This window comes from Phalacrocorax carbo, chromosome 5, assembly GCF_963921805.1.
Source record: "Phalacrocorax carbo chromosome 5, bPhaCar2.1, whole genome shotgun sequence".
Classification (NCBI taxonomy): Eukaryota; Metazoa; Chordata; class Aves; order Suliformes; family Phalacrocoracidae; genus Phalacrocorax; species Phalacrocorax carbo.
Window position 1 is genome coordinate 2,468,246 of NC_087517.1, and position 13,943 is coordinate 2,482,188.

The 13,943-nt window shown below is 43.6% G+C and overlaps 1 protein-coding gene across 2 annotated transcripts in view; it reads right to left on the bottom strand.

Annotated features, from left to right (window-relative positions):
* The window catches only part of RIF1 (replication timing regulatory factor 1), a 37,726-nt gene that overhangs the window by 18,720 nt on the left and 5,063 nt on the right, over nucleotides 1-13,943 (bottom strand). For both annotated transcript variants that reach the window (XM_064450947.1, XM_064450946.1), the window contains exons 6-16: nucleotides 10,960-11,149; nucleotides 8,299-8,391; nucleotides 8,062-8,200; nucleotides 6,654-6,805; nucleotides 5,764-5,884; nucleotides 3,963-4,136; nucleotides 3,603-3,713; nucleotides 3,296-3,358; nucleotides 2,301-2,401; nucleotides 1,818-1,904; nucleotides 76-149 (exon numbers count right to left, since the gene is read on the bottom strand). In XM_064450947.1, the coding sequence (XP_064307017.1) occupies nucleotides 76-149; nucleotides 1,818-1,904; nucleotides 2,301-2,401; nucleotides 3,296-3,358; nucleotides 3,603-3,713; nucleotides 3,963-4,136; nucleotides 5,764-5,884; nucleotides 6,654-6,805; nucleotides 8,062-8,200; nucleotides 8,299-8,391; nucleotides 10,960-11,149 (1,305 nt within the window). The remainder of the gene's footprint in view (nucleotides 1-75; nucleotides 150-1,817; nucleotides 1,905-2,300; nucleotides 2,402-3,295; nucleotides 3,359-3,602; nucleotides 3,714-3,962; nucleotides 4,137-5,763; nucleotides 5,885-6,653; nucleotides 6,806-8,061; nucleotides 8,201-8,298; nucleotides 8,392-10,959; nucleotides 11,150-13,943) is intronic.

Sequence of the window (13,943 nt, forward strand, 5' to 3'; positions counted from 1 at the left end):
TTTTCAGCTGAGGTTAGGAAAAATTTCTGTAATGTCTTAAACTATGGGGTGCTTGTTACAAACACCACCACGTACCTCTCATCTGTTACACAGCATTCCAAGAGGTTATTATGGAACGGCAGCTGAATTAAGAACAAAGCTGGTGTTCCCTTGTGAGAGAAATTCAAGAGGTCAAAACAACATATACATCGATGGAACGAAACACACGTAAGTGACGTAACCGTATCTTCATACCATATTTAACTCTAAGACAGAAATTTGCAAATTATTAGAAGTTGTCAAGAATTGTCAGTTCTAGCACTTCAAAATAAAAATGAGAGGCAGAGCTGGACACCTAAGCTTCTGCTAGATCCCGGTGCTTCAGCAGAATACCAGTTATACTATAGTCAAAGCAAAACACTTCTGTTTAAAAGGCTGTGAGTTTTATAGTACTCTGTCATCACTGCCTTGAAACTACACACACCACAGTCCGGCGGGTGTACTTAACGCAACCAATGCGTGTTATGATACACGGAACGAAGACAGAGACACCCCAGAACTGCTTATTTCAAGGTTTCAGCAAGACACCTTTTGGACAACCTCTGTTAAAATCCATCATGAGTATTTCAGGTTTGCTGATGTTAAAGCATTTAACAATGCATTTAATACCTGCCAATTAAAGCTTCAACTACCTTAATAAAGTTGTGACTCTTGTACCCAAGTTGGAAAACGTGAACAAAACACCCAGGAAAAAAGCTGGGAAGAATTTTGAGAGCTGAGCTCTTAAGCCAATTCTGGTAGACAAAATTTTGCGCTACTCGCTTGAGTGGATGCATTGGCTTACTCTGCCACACTTAGGTCTTCTCTCGGACACTTCTCTGCTTTTAAAAGCCTCCAGATGAATTCCATGCACTCCCTGGCTAACGATGTAAACGTTTAGCTACTTCCATGGGCTAGAAAAGCTCTGCCTCCACTGCTGCACAATAAACAAGCGGTCCCCTGTCTACTGGTGGATGTGGAAGAGGTGACTGCCATCCAACTTTAAGTCTCTAAACAACCTTTCAATTGTTACTAAATCTAACTGGCAGCACCCTCCTACTCAGCCTGCTCCACCCCAAACAAAACACACACACACAAAAAGTGTCATTTCAGCCTTTTCCCAGAGGTTATTTTTGTGGTTATTTTCTAGATTGCCATCACCTCTTTCCCCCCGCCAACGTGGCGCACAGAGCACAGCACAGCCCTCTGGCTGGGGCTCGTTAGGACCACAGCAGAACAGGAGTTACCACTAAGGAGTACCAGCACGTCTTCTGCAGTGGACTATGGCCAATAAAATAAGGCCAGGCTTCAGTTCACAGTGACTTCTAAACTTTTTTTGAGATAATGCTGTCTAGCACGACAGCCTCTGCTTTGCTTCTCTGCATTTGATTTTTCCTGAGGAATAACACTTTCTACCTTTCTTTAAAGCACTTCACTCTACTGAGTTCAGAGCATTTCCCCAAATCATCAGTTTTCAGTATGTAAGTATATAAGTAGCCTGACCGTGCACTTGCCTCGCAAAGTATCTGCAACCTGTGTTTTAAATCATGACCGAACATGAGAAATCCTCTTTATTACAGTACTTTCAGCATATCCCTTTTTAACTATAGAGGGTTAAATCACTGATCAGATGTGAGGGCTGAAGACAAAGTCTGCATCCTGGAACACAGAATAACATGGTTCCCAGGACTGTCCGGCCCTCACGACTTATGAAACACTCTGTATGTCTGTGCAAACATGACAACCTAATACATTTCAACACAAATAAAGACAAAGTTCTGCAATGAAGTCAGACTTACATTTAAAAGATCCATATCAGCAACCTGATAAGCTGGTGATCCCAGTACTTTTGGGGGCAATTCCTTAACGGTAATATCAATGAGGGACTAAGTAGGGGGGAAAAAGAACACACAGGTAAATATTTTTTTCCTGAGGGGTCAAATATTTGAACTAACACCACAAATAAAAGCAAAATTGTAACAATTGCTTCCCATTAGTAAAAAGGAAAAAAATCCATTGTGAAAGTAACTGTCCTTCAAAACAGCAGAACCATGTACCCAGTTCTGTGAACACTGCCGATAAATCTGAAAAACGCTTTTCAAGAAAGAACCCCTTAAGCAGGACTATGTGCTCTGATCAGAGCTGCGTAACTTAGAGTTCACACCAAAAAAGCCTGTCTCTTAAAGAGACCATTCTGATAAGTCTGATGCAAAGGCTGCTGCCAATCACAGACCATCAAAAAGAAGTGAGATTTAAAAACCAGACAAACCCACCCGACTTACCAGGATTCTCTGCACAGGAAGAGAATTTGACCTAACAGTGTTTTTTAAGGCCTGGAGCAACATAGTCAGTATTTCCGACCCTTGTTTTTCTTTCTTATTTCCTAGAATAAAGCAAATCTACAGTTAGAGCAGAACAAAGTAATGGTCACTCTGAGCATCACTTAAAACTTAAATATAATGTACTGTAAGGTCAAAAAAATTCTGTGTATATATAAACATATGCCAAATACTTAATAGATCTGGATACCAGGTCTCTGCTCTGAAGAACAGCGTAACTGAAACTGAGAAATTTAAATACAAACCACTAAGTTTTATTAGTAAAATGGAAACACCTTTGTATCATTAATCACCTTAAAAAAAGTTGTGAAATTTTGCATTTGTCCAAGCAAAGCACTTTGATGCTCCTATGCTTTGCAGTTAGATCTTTCAGTATAAAAGACTTCATTATTAAGAATATTCTGGACTATCAAAGCCTTTACAGAGCAGCAAGCACTTTTTTTTTTTTAAATAGGAAACAACCTACTGGTATCCATCTGTAAAGACACTGATTTACTAAGAAAATACAATTAAAGAAGAATAAGGTAGCCATAGTCACATAAAGCCTTTACATTAGCTTGAGTAATACACTGAATGTGAATTTCTCCATACCAAAGACTTGGGGTGCAGTTTGTTTTTTTTTTTTAAATGGGAAGATTTCTTCAGCAAAAAAAAGCAGTTGAAGTGCTTTTGTCTTACTGCTACACACAAAACGCCTGCAGTCGTATGTTGCTGTGTCTTCCCTAATAAGCCTCACTGGATCAGATCAGGACAATTCTGTATTTCTCACACAAAGATGCATGCATCATGAAAAATACCAGTTGTTGCTTCAAAACCAACTACTGATGATGCCTAAAACCAAGTTTTCCCAGCAACGAAGCAAACACTACTTAAGGTCTAGTCCTAAAAACCCCAAACCCCCACCTGGTCAGCAACGACATAAAATATGCACTTTTTACCTGATTCGATAGCTGTTTTTACATAACCATTTATGTCCTTCCATATAACGTTCAGCATACAGTCTACAAGACAACATAACATTTTTTTACTCAGTTTGTAATAAAAACACCAAACAAAACCGCAGTTAAAATACAAACTGTGTTCAACAACAGACTCTGATGTAAGCCAAACGTGTCATAAGCTTTCAAACCAAGTCAGACCAATTTATTTAATGTCAACTCTGAAATACCACAGAGTGTGGTTATTTTTTCCCTCCCCCACTTGATTTTCCAGAAAAGAAATCAAATTTCACCACTGAATTCTTACCAGGAACTTCTTTTCCAACTGCAATAAAGCCATCCTGAATTGCGTTTATAAGCGTGCTGGCATGCTTACAAAAGAAAGAAGGGCTACTGATCAGGGGGTGGTGGAGAGGCTCTAGGAGAACAAAAAAGGTGTTCTGTAAATCTGTTATTTCACAGTCTATTGCTAAGATGAGCCTTAAAAATAATCAAGTATATACGCGTACTTACAGCATTTAACAAAATCAGCTTAAATATATTGAAGATTACAACTAACAGTTTTAAATGCTTAAAGCATGTCAGACGTCTTTAAATCTTTAAATCCAACAAAATTGGCAATTTCAGATAATGCAAAAGTACTTAAAAATATATGTAACTCACGTACCTAAACTAAGTACAAGTTTATTTTGTTTAGCAAAATCTAAAACTTCTGGTCCCATCAAGAAGTGAAGCAGCATTTCAATTCCCAGGAGCTGAATGGAAGGGATCACCACCACTCCTGCTGTACTAGAATTCAAGTTCATCCTCGGTGTGACTGGACTTGCAAAGGGGTAAGGACCTAAGTGAGGGGAGAAAAATTCCACTGTGTCATGTTTCACCTGCAATCAAGTGAAAGGAAAGGTCCAACAGACCAAAATCCCATGAAAAGAACATGTCACAGAATAGCCCTGGCTAAAAGTGACCTCTAACAGCCAGATATCGGCAGGCACACCAGTTAAGCAGGGTTTAACATCACAGCTACAACCATGTATTTTGAAAGCAAAAATATCTTCCAAAGGCTGCAAAGTCTCAGGCACCAAACTTCGTTTTGGCAACAGAAGTCTCCGTGGAAGTTGTGGTTACAGGTGAAGTTACGCGCTACGCTACACGCTAGTTATATAGTGTAACTGCTGCTAGGAAGGGGTTGCCATTAGAAACTTTTACGCTGAACATAAGTTTAAGTAGTTTCATGTGCAAAGAAGCATTTTTTGACCAACCTCAGTTATGATCTCACAGAGCTAAGATGAACCTTTTTGTTTTAAAAAAGGGAGCAAATGAAGATCAACACATCTAGGACGCAACCTATGTGAGGCTTCTAATTACAGCAGTCTAGAATTACACAAGCCATGAACGCTGGCTTGCCATACAGAGAAGAGAAAGAGGCAGTTCTGTACCTCAGCATTTAGACATTGTCCAGGTTCCAGCTGGGATAGAGTTAATTTTCTTTCTTGTAGCTGGTACAGTGCTGTGCTTTGGGTTTAGGATGAGAATAACGTTGATAACGTGCTGATGTTTTAGTTGTTGCTGAGCAGTGCTCACACTAAAGCAAGGGCTTTTCAGCTTCCCGTGCTCTGCCAGCGAGGAGGCTGGGGGGGCACAACAAGCTGGGAGGGGAGGGGGCACAGCCGGGACAGCCGACCCCAACTGGCCAAAGGGATATTCCATGTCATACGGCGTCATGCCCAGTATGTAAACTGCGGGGAGCTGGCTGGGGGGCAGCAATCGCTGCTCAGGGACTGGCGGGGCATCGGCCGGCAGGTGGGGAGCAATTGCATCGTGCATCACTTGCTTTGTATATTAGTAGTAGTAATAGTACTACCATTACCACCACCAGTACTATTTTACTTTATTTTATTTCAATTAAACTGTTCTTATCTCAACCCACAAAGTTTTCTCACTTTTACTCTTCCAATTCTCTCCCCATCCCACTCGGGGGAGTGAGCGAGGGGCTGCGTGGGGCTTAGCTGCTGGCCAGGGTTAAACCAGACAGACACAAAGCTCAGGTAGGTGTGATTTCACATGTACAGCACCAAAATTACTGATCTGTTATGATCATGGGGTTACTATTCAGGCAGAAACTAAAACCACTATAGAAATGAGAATGGCGTATATAAATAGCACAGGTATGAAGACACAAAAAACTTTCAAACCAAAGCTCCTTGCAAAACAATGCAACCCAGGGCATTGAAACTGGTCTTCGACACAATTTGATGAGCACAATTTTGTAAACTCAAAATACCGACTACAACAGCCTAATTTTACCCAATGTAAATCACTTCCTCTGAGCTCTCCAAGGAACATGCAGAAAAATTAATTACTCTCTTCAATAATAATACATTGCAAATGAAAATGCATAAAGATGTGAAATAGAACAGATTATTGTCTCCACCCAGAAAACTGTTGGAAACAGGTTTGTACTTCAATACCTGATTTCTGTGCAGGGGTTGCCGAGGCTAAACTTTGGTTGGCTGGTAAACGCGAGGGAGTTCCTTGCAATGCAGCAGCAGAATCCAGACTTAAAGTACTTTGGATTAATGGTACACAAACCTGCGAAGATATCAAACCTCAGTGAAAACAGGCACATACAGGCCACAAAGATCCATGTGTTGCCAATACCACATAGGCTGCACTGCTGTTCACAGCGTCAGTGTTTCAGAGTTTCTCTGGGTACTTGCAACAATATTTTTAAGATGCTGTATAAAATGTGCATACTGATAAATTAATTAGAAATGCCTAGATTAAACAAAACCTCATGTTAGAATGATCCAACTGTACTCTATCTAAAGAGGGAGATTTTTTCTTTACTCCCAAAGTTTAATTTCACGAAATTCAGAAGGCTAACATTATGTTCATCCCAGCTATAATGTGAGTAGCAATGAAACACCCGGATCATTTTTCTCTCTACGCATCTTGAAATATTTTGTGATCTTTTCAGTGTGTTTTCCTATGGCAGACTTTCCGAAGCACACACTTGCACAGTGGAAGGACAAAGCAGCCCTTATATGCCGTGCTTATGTTTACTATCGTTGTGTGCTCACTGGAGGTTGCCGCCGAGATGCTCACACGACATGCGGATACGCTCTCAGGTCTTTTGGAGCGGTAAAAAGATTGCACGTATAGTCCCAAGCGCTCCTGCTGTACATAACACACAGAGCACACAAATGTGCAAGTCAGATTTTGTTCCTTAAGACAAAACAATAAACTAGAGACGGACAAAGCAGGTACAGGGTAAGTTTTGGTAACGAAGAGGGGACTTCGCCTGTGTCAAGCGTGTGAAGCTAAGCGAGTACGCTATGACTATCTTCCCTCCTGTTACCTGTTCAAAGTTGGCAGGCAGCTGAGGTCCCAGCCTCATGAGTAAGTACCACCAGACCTCCAGTTTTGTCAGTGCCAAAGCCTCTGTTCTCACATGGATCGAGCTCAGTGGCTGCATAAGCAGTTTCAGCCTTTTAGCACTGCACAATATATCTTGAAGACAAAAAAAAAGCATATCTTCAAGCAACACGATTAAATAATTAAATCACAGGACAACAGAAAAGGTTTTTCCCCAACATATTTCAGCTTAAAATTCTATTAATGACAATTTGCAAGACTAAAATACATCGTAAACGCACCAACCTTTCCGACTATTTCACTGCTCTAACTGTTGTCTAGAACAACCCTGGAAATGGCAAGTATTTCTCACCAATACCAAGATGGAAATGAAACCTACTGAATACCAACATACACAGAGGGAAACTGACTCTTGCTTGCTGTGTTAGAAAAACCAAACACTGAATATATGTGCATTAACATTGGATGAGTATGAATGATCTTAAATACAATGTTCTGAGGCCACTAACGACCATTTACCACTGAAGCAGAAGTAGCTACAGCACGTCTGGACAGAAGTTTGCTCAAGCCTATGCAAGTGCTCAAAGAAGAGAACAACTTCCAGCCAGCTCAGCAGCATCAGAACCTGCCCACCTGCAACTCACAAGGAACTGCTGACAGAGGCTGCTTCTGCAGCACGCGACCCGTATCAGCCATGCCACAACACACACAGCGAACGCCCATCGGGCCATGGATTTTATCTTCCGACAGAATCAAGTGCTTTGTTAATTTATGGGAAACCATGATCAGAACAAACGACCAGGTAAGAAACAAATTAAAGTGAAGATTTAAGTTAAATTCAGCTAAACTAAGAAGTGCCCACATTTAGCTTCTCTTCAGGACACACAATCAAGTTAAATATTGTGTGTTTTGACGCAGGTTGGACTTAAAAGACTTGTTCAGGTCTCAGTTATACCTTTAAAGCAACTTTTTTTAAACACCTCTAGAATCCTGCAGCACTGCTCTTCCCCAATTAATCCACACAGTCCCAAATAAAAACTAAAGAATGTTTCATTCTCTATGTCATTGCTGTTTGGATCAATTAAAGCATTACACAGCAAGGGTTTGTTAATTTTATTCTATTCATTTCTCCCAGCAGAAAAATTAAGATAAAATTACTGACCAAACTGTCACTTTCCTTAAAAAAAACACACCAAAACACCCCACAACTTGAATTTTACTTATGTATATACACACAGTATATACCGCTGCGTATATACCACAGACGTACAATGTGGATATCCAGTGGTATGCACCAGAGTATTGACCACGATTAGACAGAACATTCTCTTGCAGTTACATGAAGTGACAGCAGTCAAAACAGTTCAGGTTAACTTTTTTTTTTAATCTACCTGGATTTAGAGCAAAATTATCTATTAGACTCTTCCATGCAATGAAGGCTATTTTCTTTACCACTGGTGAGCCACTACGAAATCCAAGTTCCTCCAGTTGCAGCAATGAGTTGATAAAACTGCCACTACGATGCAGAGTCTGAAGATAAAAGAAGTTCAGAATTAAGATACTTATGTTGTCAAAAATTCCTCCCCTAAAGATTCATGATTGTAAAACTTAACTGCTTTTCTGCTTACCTTTCCAAGCAATTTGACAAACAGCGGCCATAATTTTAACACGTAAGTCTCATTTTTTGTAGAAAACAATTTCTGAAGCTCTGAAATTATTTTCTGCAGACAGAAAGAAACATAATTTCTACAAGAAATACATTCAAAGTATTTTAAAAACTACATACTCATACCAATGTCTGGAGACACAACCACCCTGGAACTATGCTGTTTGTAGATCAGAAGGATTTAATTCCGTACCACATAGCATTTGCTGGCAAATCGACTGAATGTTGCCACCACCCAGTCACCTCCCTAGCTGAAGTTTAGAGTTTGTTTCAATTATTCTGATAATGGCAACCAACAAGTCAAAATCCATTTCCTTAAATACTTGTAGTACCTCTAACTCTCAAGTCAAAACACACTGTGACTCTGATAACCACCTTGTTTGGGGTTGTTTTGTTTTTGTAAACATACTTAACTTCAGCAGTGAATAAGGCAAGATGAATAAGCCTACAGCTCTGGAAGTGAAGGGGAACATGAAAAGCCTCATCAAAAAGACCAAGGCAGCTGCTGCTGAACAGCGCGGGGAATCTTAACAGACATGGAGAACGCCAAGGTATGTAATGCCTTTCTTGCCTCTGTCTTTACTCTCAGGCCTCCAACATCTGCCTCCTGGTTTTAGCCAGGATAGAGTTAACTTTCTTTCTTGTAGCTGGTGCAGTGCTGTGTTTTATCAACATTATTCTCATCCTAAATCCAACCCACTGGTGTTTTCACTTGTTGCTAAGTAGTGCCTATACTAGTCAAGGACTTTTCCAGCCTCTCGTGATCTGCTGGGTGCACAAGAAGCGGGAGGGGAGGGGGCACAGACAGGACAGCCGATCCAAACTGGCAAAAGAGATATTCCATCTCATATGATGTCACGCCCAGTATATCAACTGGGGGGCAGTTGGCCGGACCAGGGGGAGCAGCGATTGCTGCTGGGGGACTGGCAGGGCATTGGTCAGTGGGCGGTGGGCAGTTGCATCACTTGTTTTTTCTCCTTGGGTTTTGCTTCTGTCTCTCTTGTTCTCCTTTCCATCACAATATTCTCCTTCTTATTATCAAACTGTTCTTGTCTCAATCCATGAGTTCTCTTACTTTTGCCCTTGGCAATTCTCTCCTCATCCCACTGGCGCCGGGGCGTGAGCGAGTGGCTGCGTGGTGTTTATCCGCCTGCCCGGTTAAGCCACAACAGTCTGTCTCCCGTTACCTCTGTTGCTGGTCACACAGACACTACCCGTGGCAGACAAGCAACGAGTTGGGGACTGCTTAAATAAAGCTGATGTACACAAATCTATCAAACTCTACAGGGTTTGATGCTGAAGAAGGCCGATGACACAACAAGGCCACACAATTATTTCTTGAGAGGTCACTGCAATTGGTAGAGATCCCCAGTGATGGGGTAGGGCAAGACAAATTTTATGCCAACTTCCCCCCATAAAAAAAAACCCAACACCAAAACAAAACCTAAACAACAAACAAAAAAATGCACAAGATAGAATCTGGGGAATTACAAGCTAGCCAATCTCACTGCCACGCCAGGAAAAATTGTGGAGCAAATTCCCATGGAAGCCATTTCTAGGCACACGGAAGAACAAGGTGCTTACAAACAGCCAGCATCGTTTTACCATGAGTAAAACCTGCTCTTCCAGTCTGAGTTCTGTGAGGAAACACCTGGTTTTGCAGATGCAGGGAGTGAAGCAGAGGTTTGCCACTCTAGCTTTAGCAAGGCTTTTGACATAGTCTCCTCTCGCATCCTTGTAGCCCAAGTGGGGAGACCAAACTAGTTAGTGAGGTTACAAGCTGTGTGGCTGGATGTTGGGCTCAAAGGTTGGCGGTTAGCAGGTCAGAGCCCAGCTCACGTGTGCCATTTGCAAAGGGTCGACAAGGGCTGATAAGGTTTAACGCAATCGATGACGGGGGGAAGCATTGGCTGATACGCTGGAGGACAGGGCCACCATTCACAGAAATCGTTATAAGCTTGAAAAATGGACTGACAGAAGCCTCACAGAATTCGAAGGCAGACAAACCCCAGGTACTGCTACCCACTGAGGACTCACGGGCTACATAACAGCACTGCAGAAAAAGAGGTGGGGACAAGGATTTTAATGTTAAGTCAGGGATGCGCTCCTGCGTATCGGACTGCGCCAGCAAAAGCACAAGAAGGGCCTAGAGACCTGACTCCTCTACTTGGTACCCATCCCTGGAACACTGTACCAAACTCTGGGCACCGAAATACCAGAGCTACTAGCAAACTGGAGTGAATCCAGCAAAGGGTCACCACTAAGATGGTCAGGGGACAGAGTTCACAATAGAAGAGCTAGGCTTGTTTAGCTTGGGGTGGGAGGGAATATAATTGCAGCCTTCCACTACGTTTAAGTTTAGTGACGGTGGTGAGTTAATGCTAGCAATACAAGTGCTTAAAGGTCATTTAAAAACAGTAAGTTATTTTCCTGATGAATGAGTCTTGTCAGAAGCTTAATTTTTCTTTCACAGTGGTCCTATATTTAAATTGCTATTACATTATTTTACTATAAGGCAGCATTTTGATGCTACTATCTAGACTGTAAATAAAAGTAAAAATCCCCCAACCAATGATTATTATTCCTGTCATCTCCAGAAAAAAGGCACAGAATTTCCACTTACTGTGGTCATTAGGTGCTCAGTGACAGCTGCCACCTCCTGCTGTTTCTGGAGGAGCAGCGGCATGCCCATCTCCAGAGCAGTGGCACCTCGTAACTGCACCTTATGAGCTGAATGGACGACCAGAGGAATGATCAGTTTTGCCCACCTCACAGCCTCTTCTCCCATCTGGGTTGGAGCTTGCTCCATTAAGCTAGATGCCAAAAACAAGTATAGGTATTATAAATCTCCAGCAGACATACTACTCACTGACATTTACAGTTGTCCTTTCTATTCTATCACAACTTTTAGGGCAACCAAGCTGATTCGAGAACCTGAAAGGAGCATAGCGTCGCTTCCTGACCAGTGACCAAGTACAAAGCTTGCATATTAACCGTCCCTTGCGTGTTTGTCGCAGCCCAGCCCAACTCCAGCAGTCATTATGTTGAAAACAATGTATGCCTGCATTTGAAATATGGCTCAAGCCCTGACGCAGCATGACTTTTTAGAGACACAATGTCCATTTGCCCGGTCAAGCGTTCTTATCTTACCCCTCCTTACCGACCGAGCTGTTAGAGCACAGCACGACAAACAGTTCCATGCTTACACCATCCCACACAGAAGCCAACGAGACTCTCAGGAATGGGAGTGCCAGGCACATATTCAAACCGGCCGGTAGGAACCAGCTTGTCTCCAACTCCTAGAGTTTTGCTAGTGTCCTCTTTGGCACAAGGATGTCAAAGCCCCATCGCTACAGCTTACGAAGGGTTTGGTTTGCTGTACTAAGGAACACTGCTGCCTTTCAAATAATTTTATTAAAGCCAGAGGACAAGTACTCCTTAATACCAGGTTTTTCCATTACATCTGTCAGCAGCCTGACTTCTGAACAAGAGCATTGTCTTACTGCTGCCATCGATCAGCTGGCTGACGGCCCAGTACCTGTTTATTTTCAGGTACAACTCTCGCTCTTAAGAATAACTACATTATTTTTCATAACCACATATAAAATTATTTTATATCTATATAAAAATAATTTAAAGAAACCATTTAGTAAAACATACGATTTTCCAGAAACAATTGTCTACTGAATCTCAAATCTGCAGACAAGGAATTAGTGTACAATTAGCCAAATGCAAGAAGTTGCTAAATACTAAGTAAATTATAATATCCAACTTCTCCACTACAGAAGGCTGGTGTATTAAAATGAGATAAAATAAGCAAATCACCACTTTAACTATTTCACTTTAAAACAAATTTGCAGTTCAAACCAGATGCAAAAAGAGAATATTTAAATCACAGAATCCCAGAATGGTGGGGGTTGGGAGGGCCCCCTGGAGCTCACCCCATCCCACCCCCTGCGTGAGCAGGCACCCCCAGAGCAGGGGCACAGGGCCGCGTCCAGGCGGGGGGTGAATGTCTCCAGGGAAGGGACCCCACAGCCTCTCTGGGCAGCCTGTGCCCCTGCTCTGGCACCCGCACAGGGAAGGGGTTTGTCCTCATGTTCAGGGGGAACTTCCCGTGTCCCAGCTTGTGCCCGTGGCCCCTTGGCCTGGCGTTGGGCACCACTGAAAAGAGCCCGCCCCATCCTCCTAACACCCACCCTTCAGATATTTATAAGCATTGATGAGATCCCCCCTCAGCCTTCTCTTCTCCAGGCTGAACAAGCCCAGGTCTCAGCCTTTCCTCACAAGGGAGATGCTCCAGCCCCTGATCACCTGGGCAGCTCTGCGCTGGCCTTGCTCCAGTAGTTCCACATCCTTCTTAAACTGGGGGGCCCAGAACTGGACGCAGCACTGCAGGTGTGGCCTCACTGGGGCAGAGCAGAGGGGGAGGAGAACCTCCCTCGCCCTGCTGGCCACACTCCTTTTCATGCAGCCCAGAATATTGTTGGCCTTCTTGGCCCCAAGGGCATGTTGTTGGCTCATGGTCAGCTCGTTGTCCACCAGCACTCCCAGGTCCTTCTCAGCAGAGCCGCTCTCCAGCAGGTCCCCCCCAGCCTGTGCTGGTGCGGGGGGTTGTTCCTCCCCAGGGGCAGGACTCGGCACTGGCTCTTGTTGAATTCCCTGAGGTTCCCCTGGGCCCAGCTCTCCAGCCTGGCCAGGTCTCACTGGATGCCAGCACAGCTTCTGGTGTATCAGCCGCTCCTCCCAGCTTGGGATCACCAGCGAACTTGCTGAGGGGATGTTCTGTCCCATCGTCCAGGTCACTGATGGATATGTAGAACAGGTCAGGACCCAGCACAGCCCCCTGGGGAACACCGCTAGTGACAGGCCTCCAGCCAGACTCTGCCCCATTGATCACAACCCTCTGAGTTGTGTTATTGAGCCAATTCTCTGTCCACCTCACTGTCCCCTCATCCAACCCACACTTCCTTAGCTTGCCTGTGAGGATGCTATGGGAGACAGTGTCGAATGCCTTACTGAAGTCAAGATAGACAACATCCACTCCCTTTGTCGACCCAGCCAGTAACGCCATCAGAGAAGGCTATCAGGTTGGTCAAGTATGATCTCCCCATGGTGAATCCATGCTGACTACTTCTGATAACCTTCTTGTCCTCTACATGCCTGGAGATGGCCTCCAGGCTGAACTGCTCCACCACCTTTCCAGGGATGAAGGTGAGGCTGACTGGCCTGTCATTCCCCAGGTCCTCCTTCTTGCCCTTTTTGAAGATGGGAGTGACATTTGCTGTCCTCCAGTCCTCGGGCACCTCTCCTGTCCTCCACGACCTTTCAAAGACGATGGAGAGTGGCTCAGCAAGAACATGCACCAGCTCCCTCAGCACTTGCGGGTACATCCCATAGATTTGCGAGGATCCAGTTTGCATAGGTGATCTCTGACCCGGTCTTTCTCAAAAGATGGTAAGTCTTCCTTTGTCCCAATTTCTCCTCTCTCCTGTGGGGGCTGGGATGCCTGAGGGCCAGCCTTAGCAGTAAAGACTGAGGCAAAGAAGGCATTCAGTAGCTCCACCTTCTCTGCATCCTGTGTCACCAGGACCCCTTCCTTGTTCA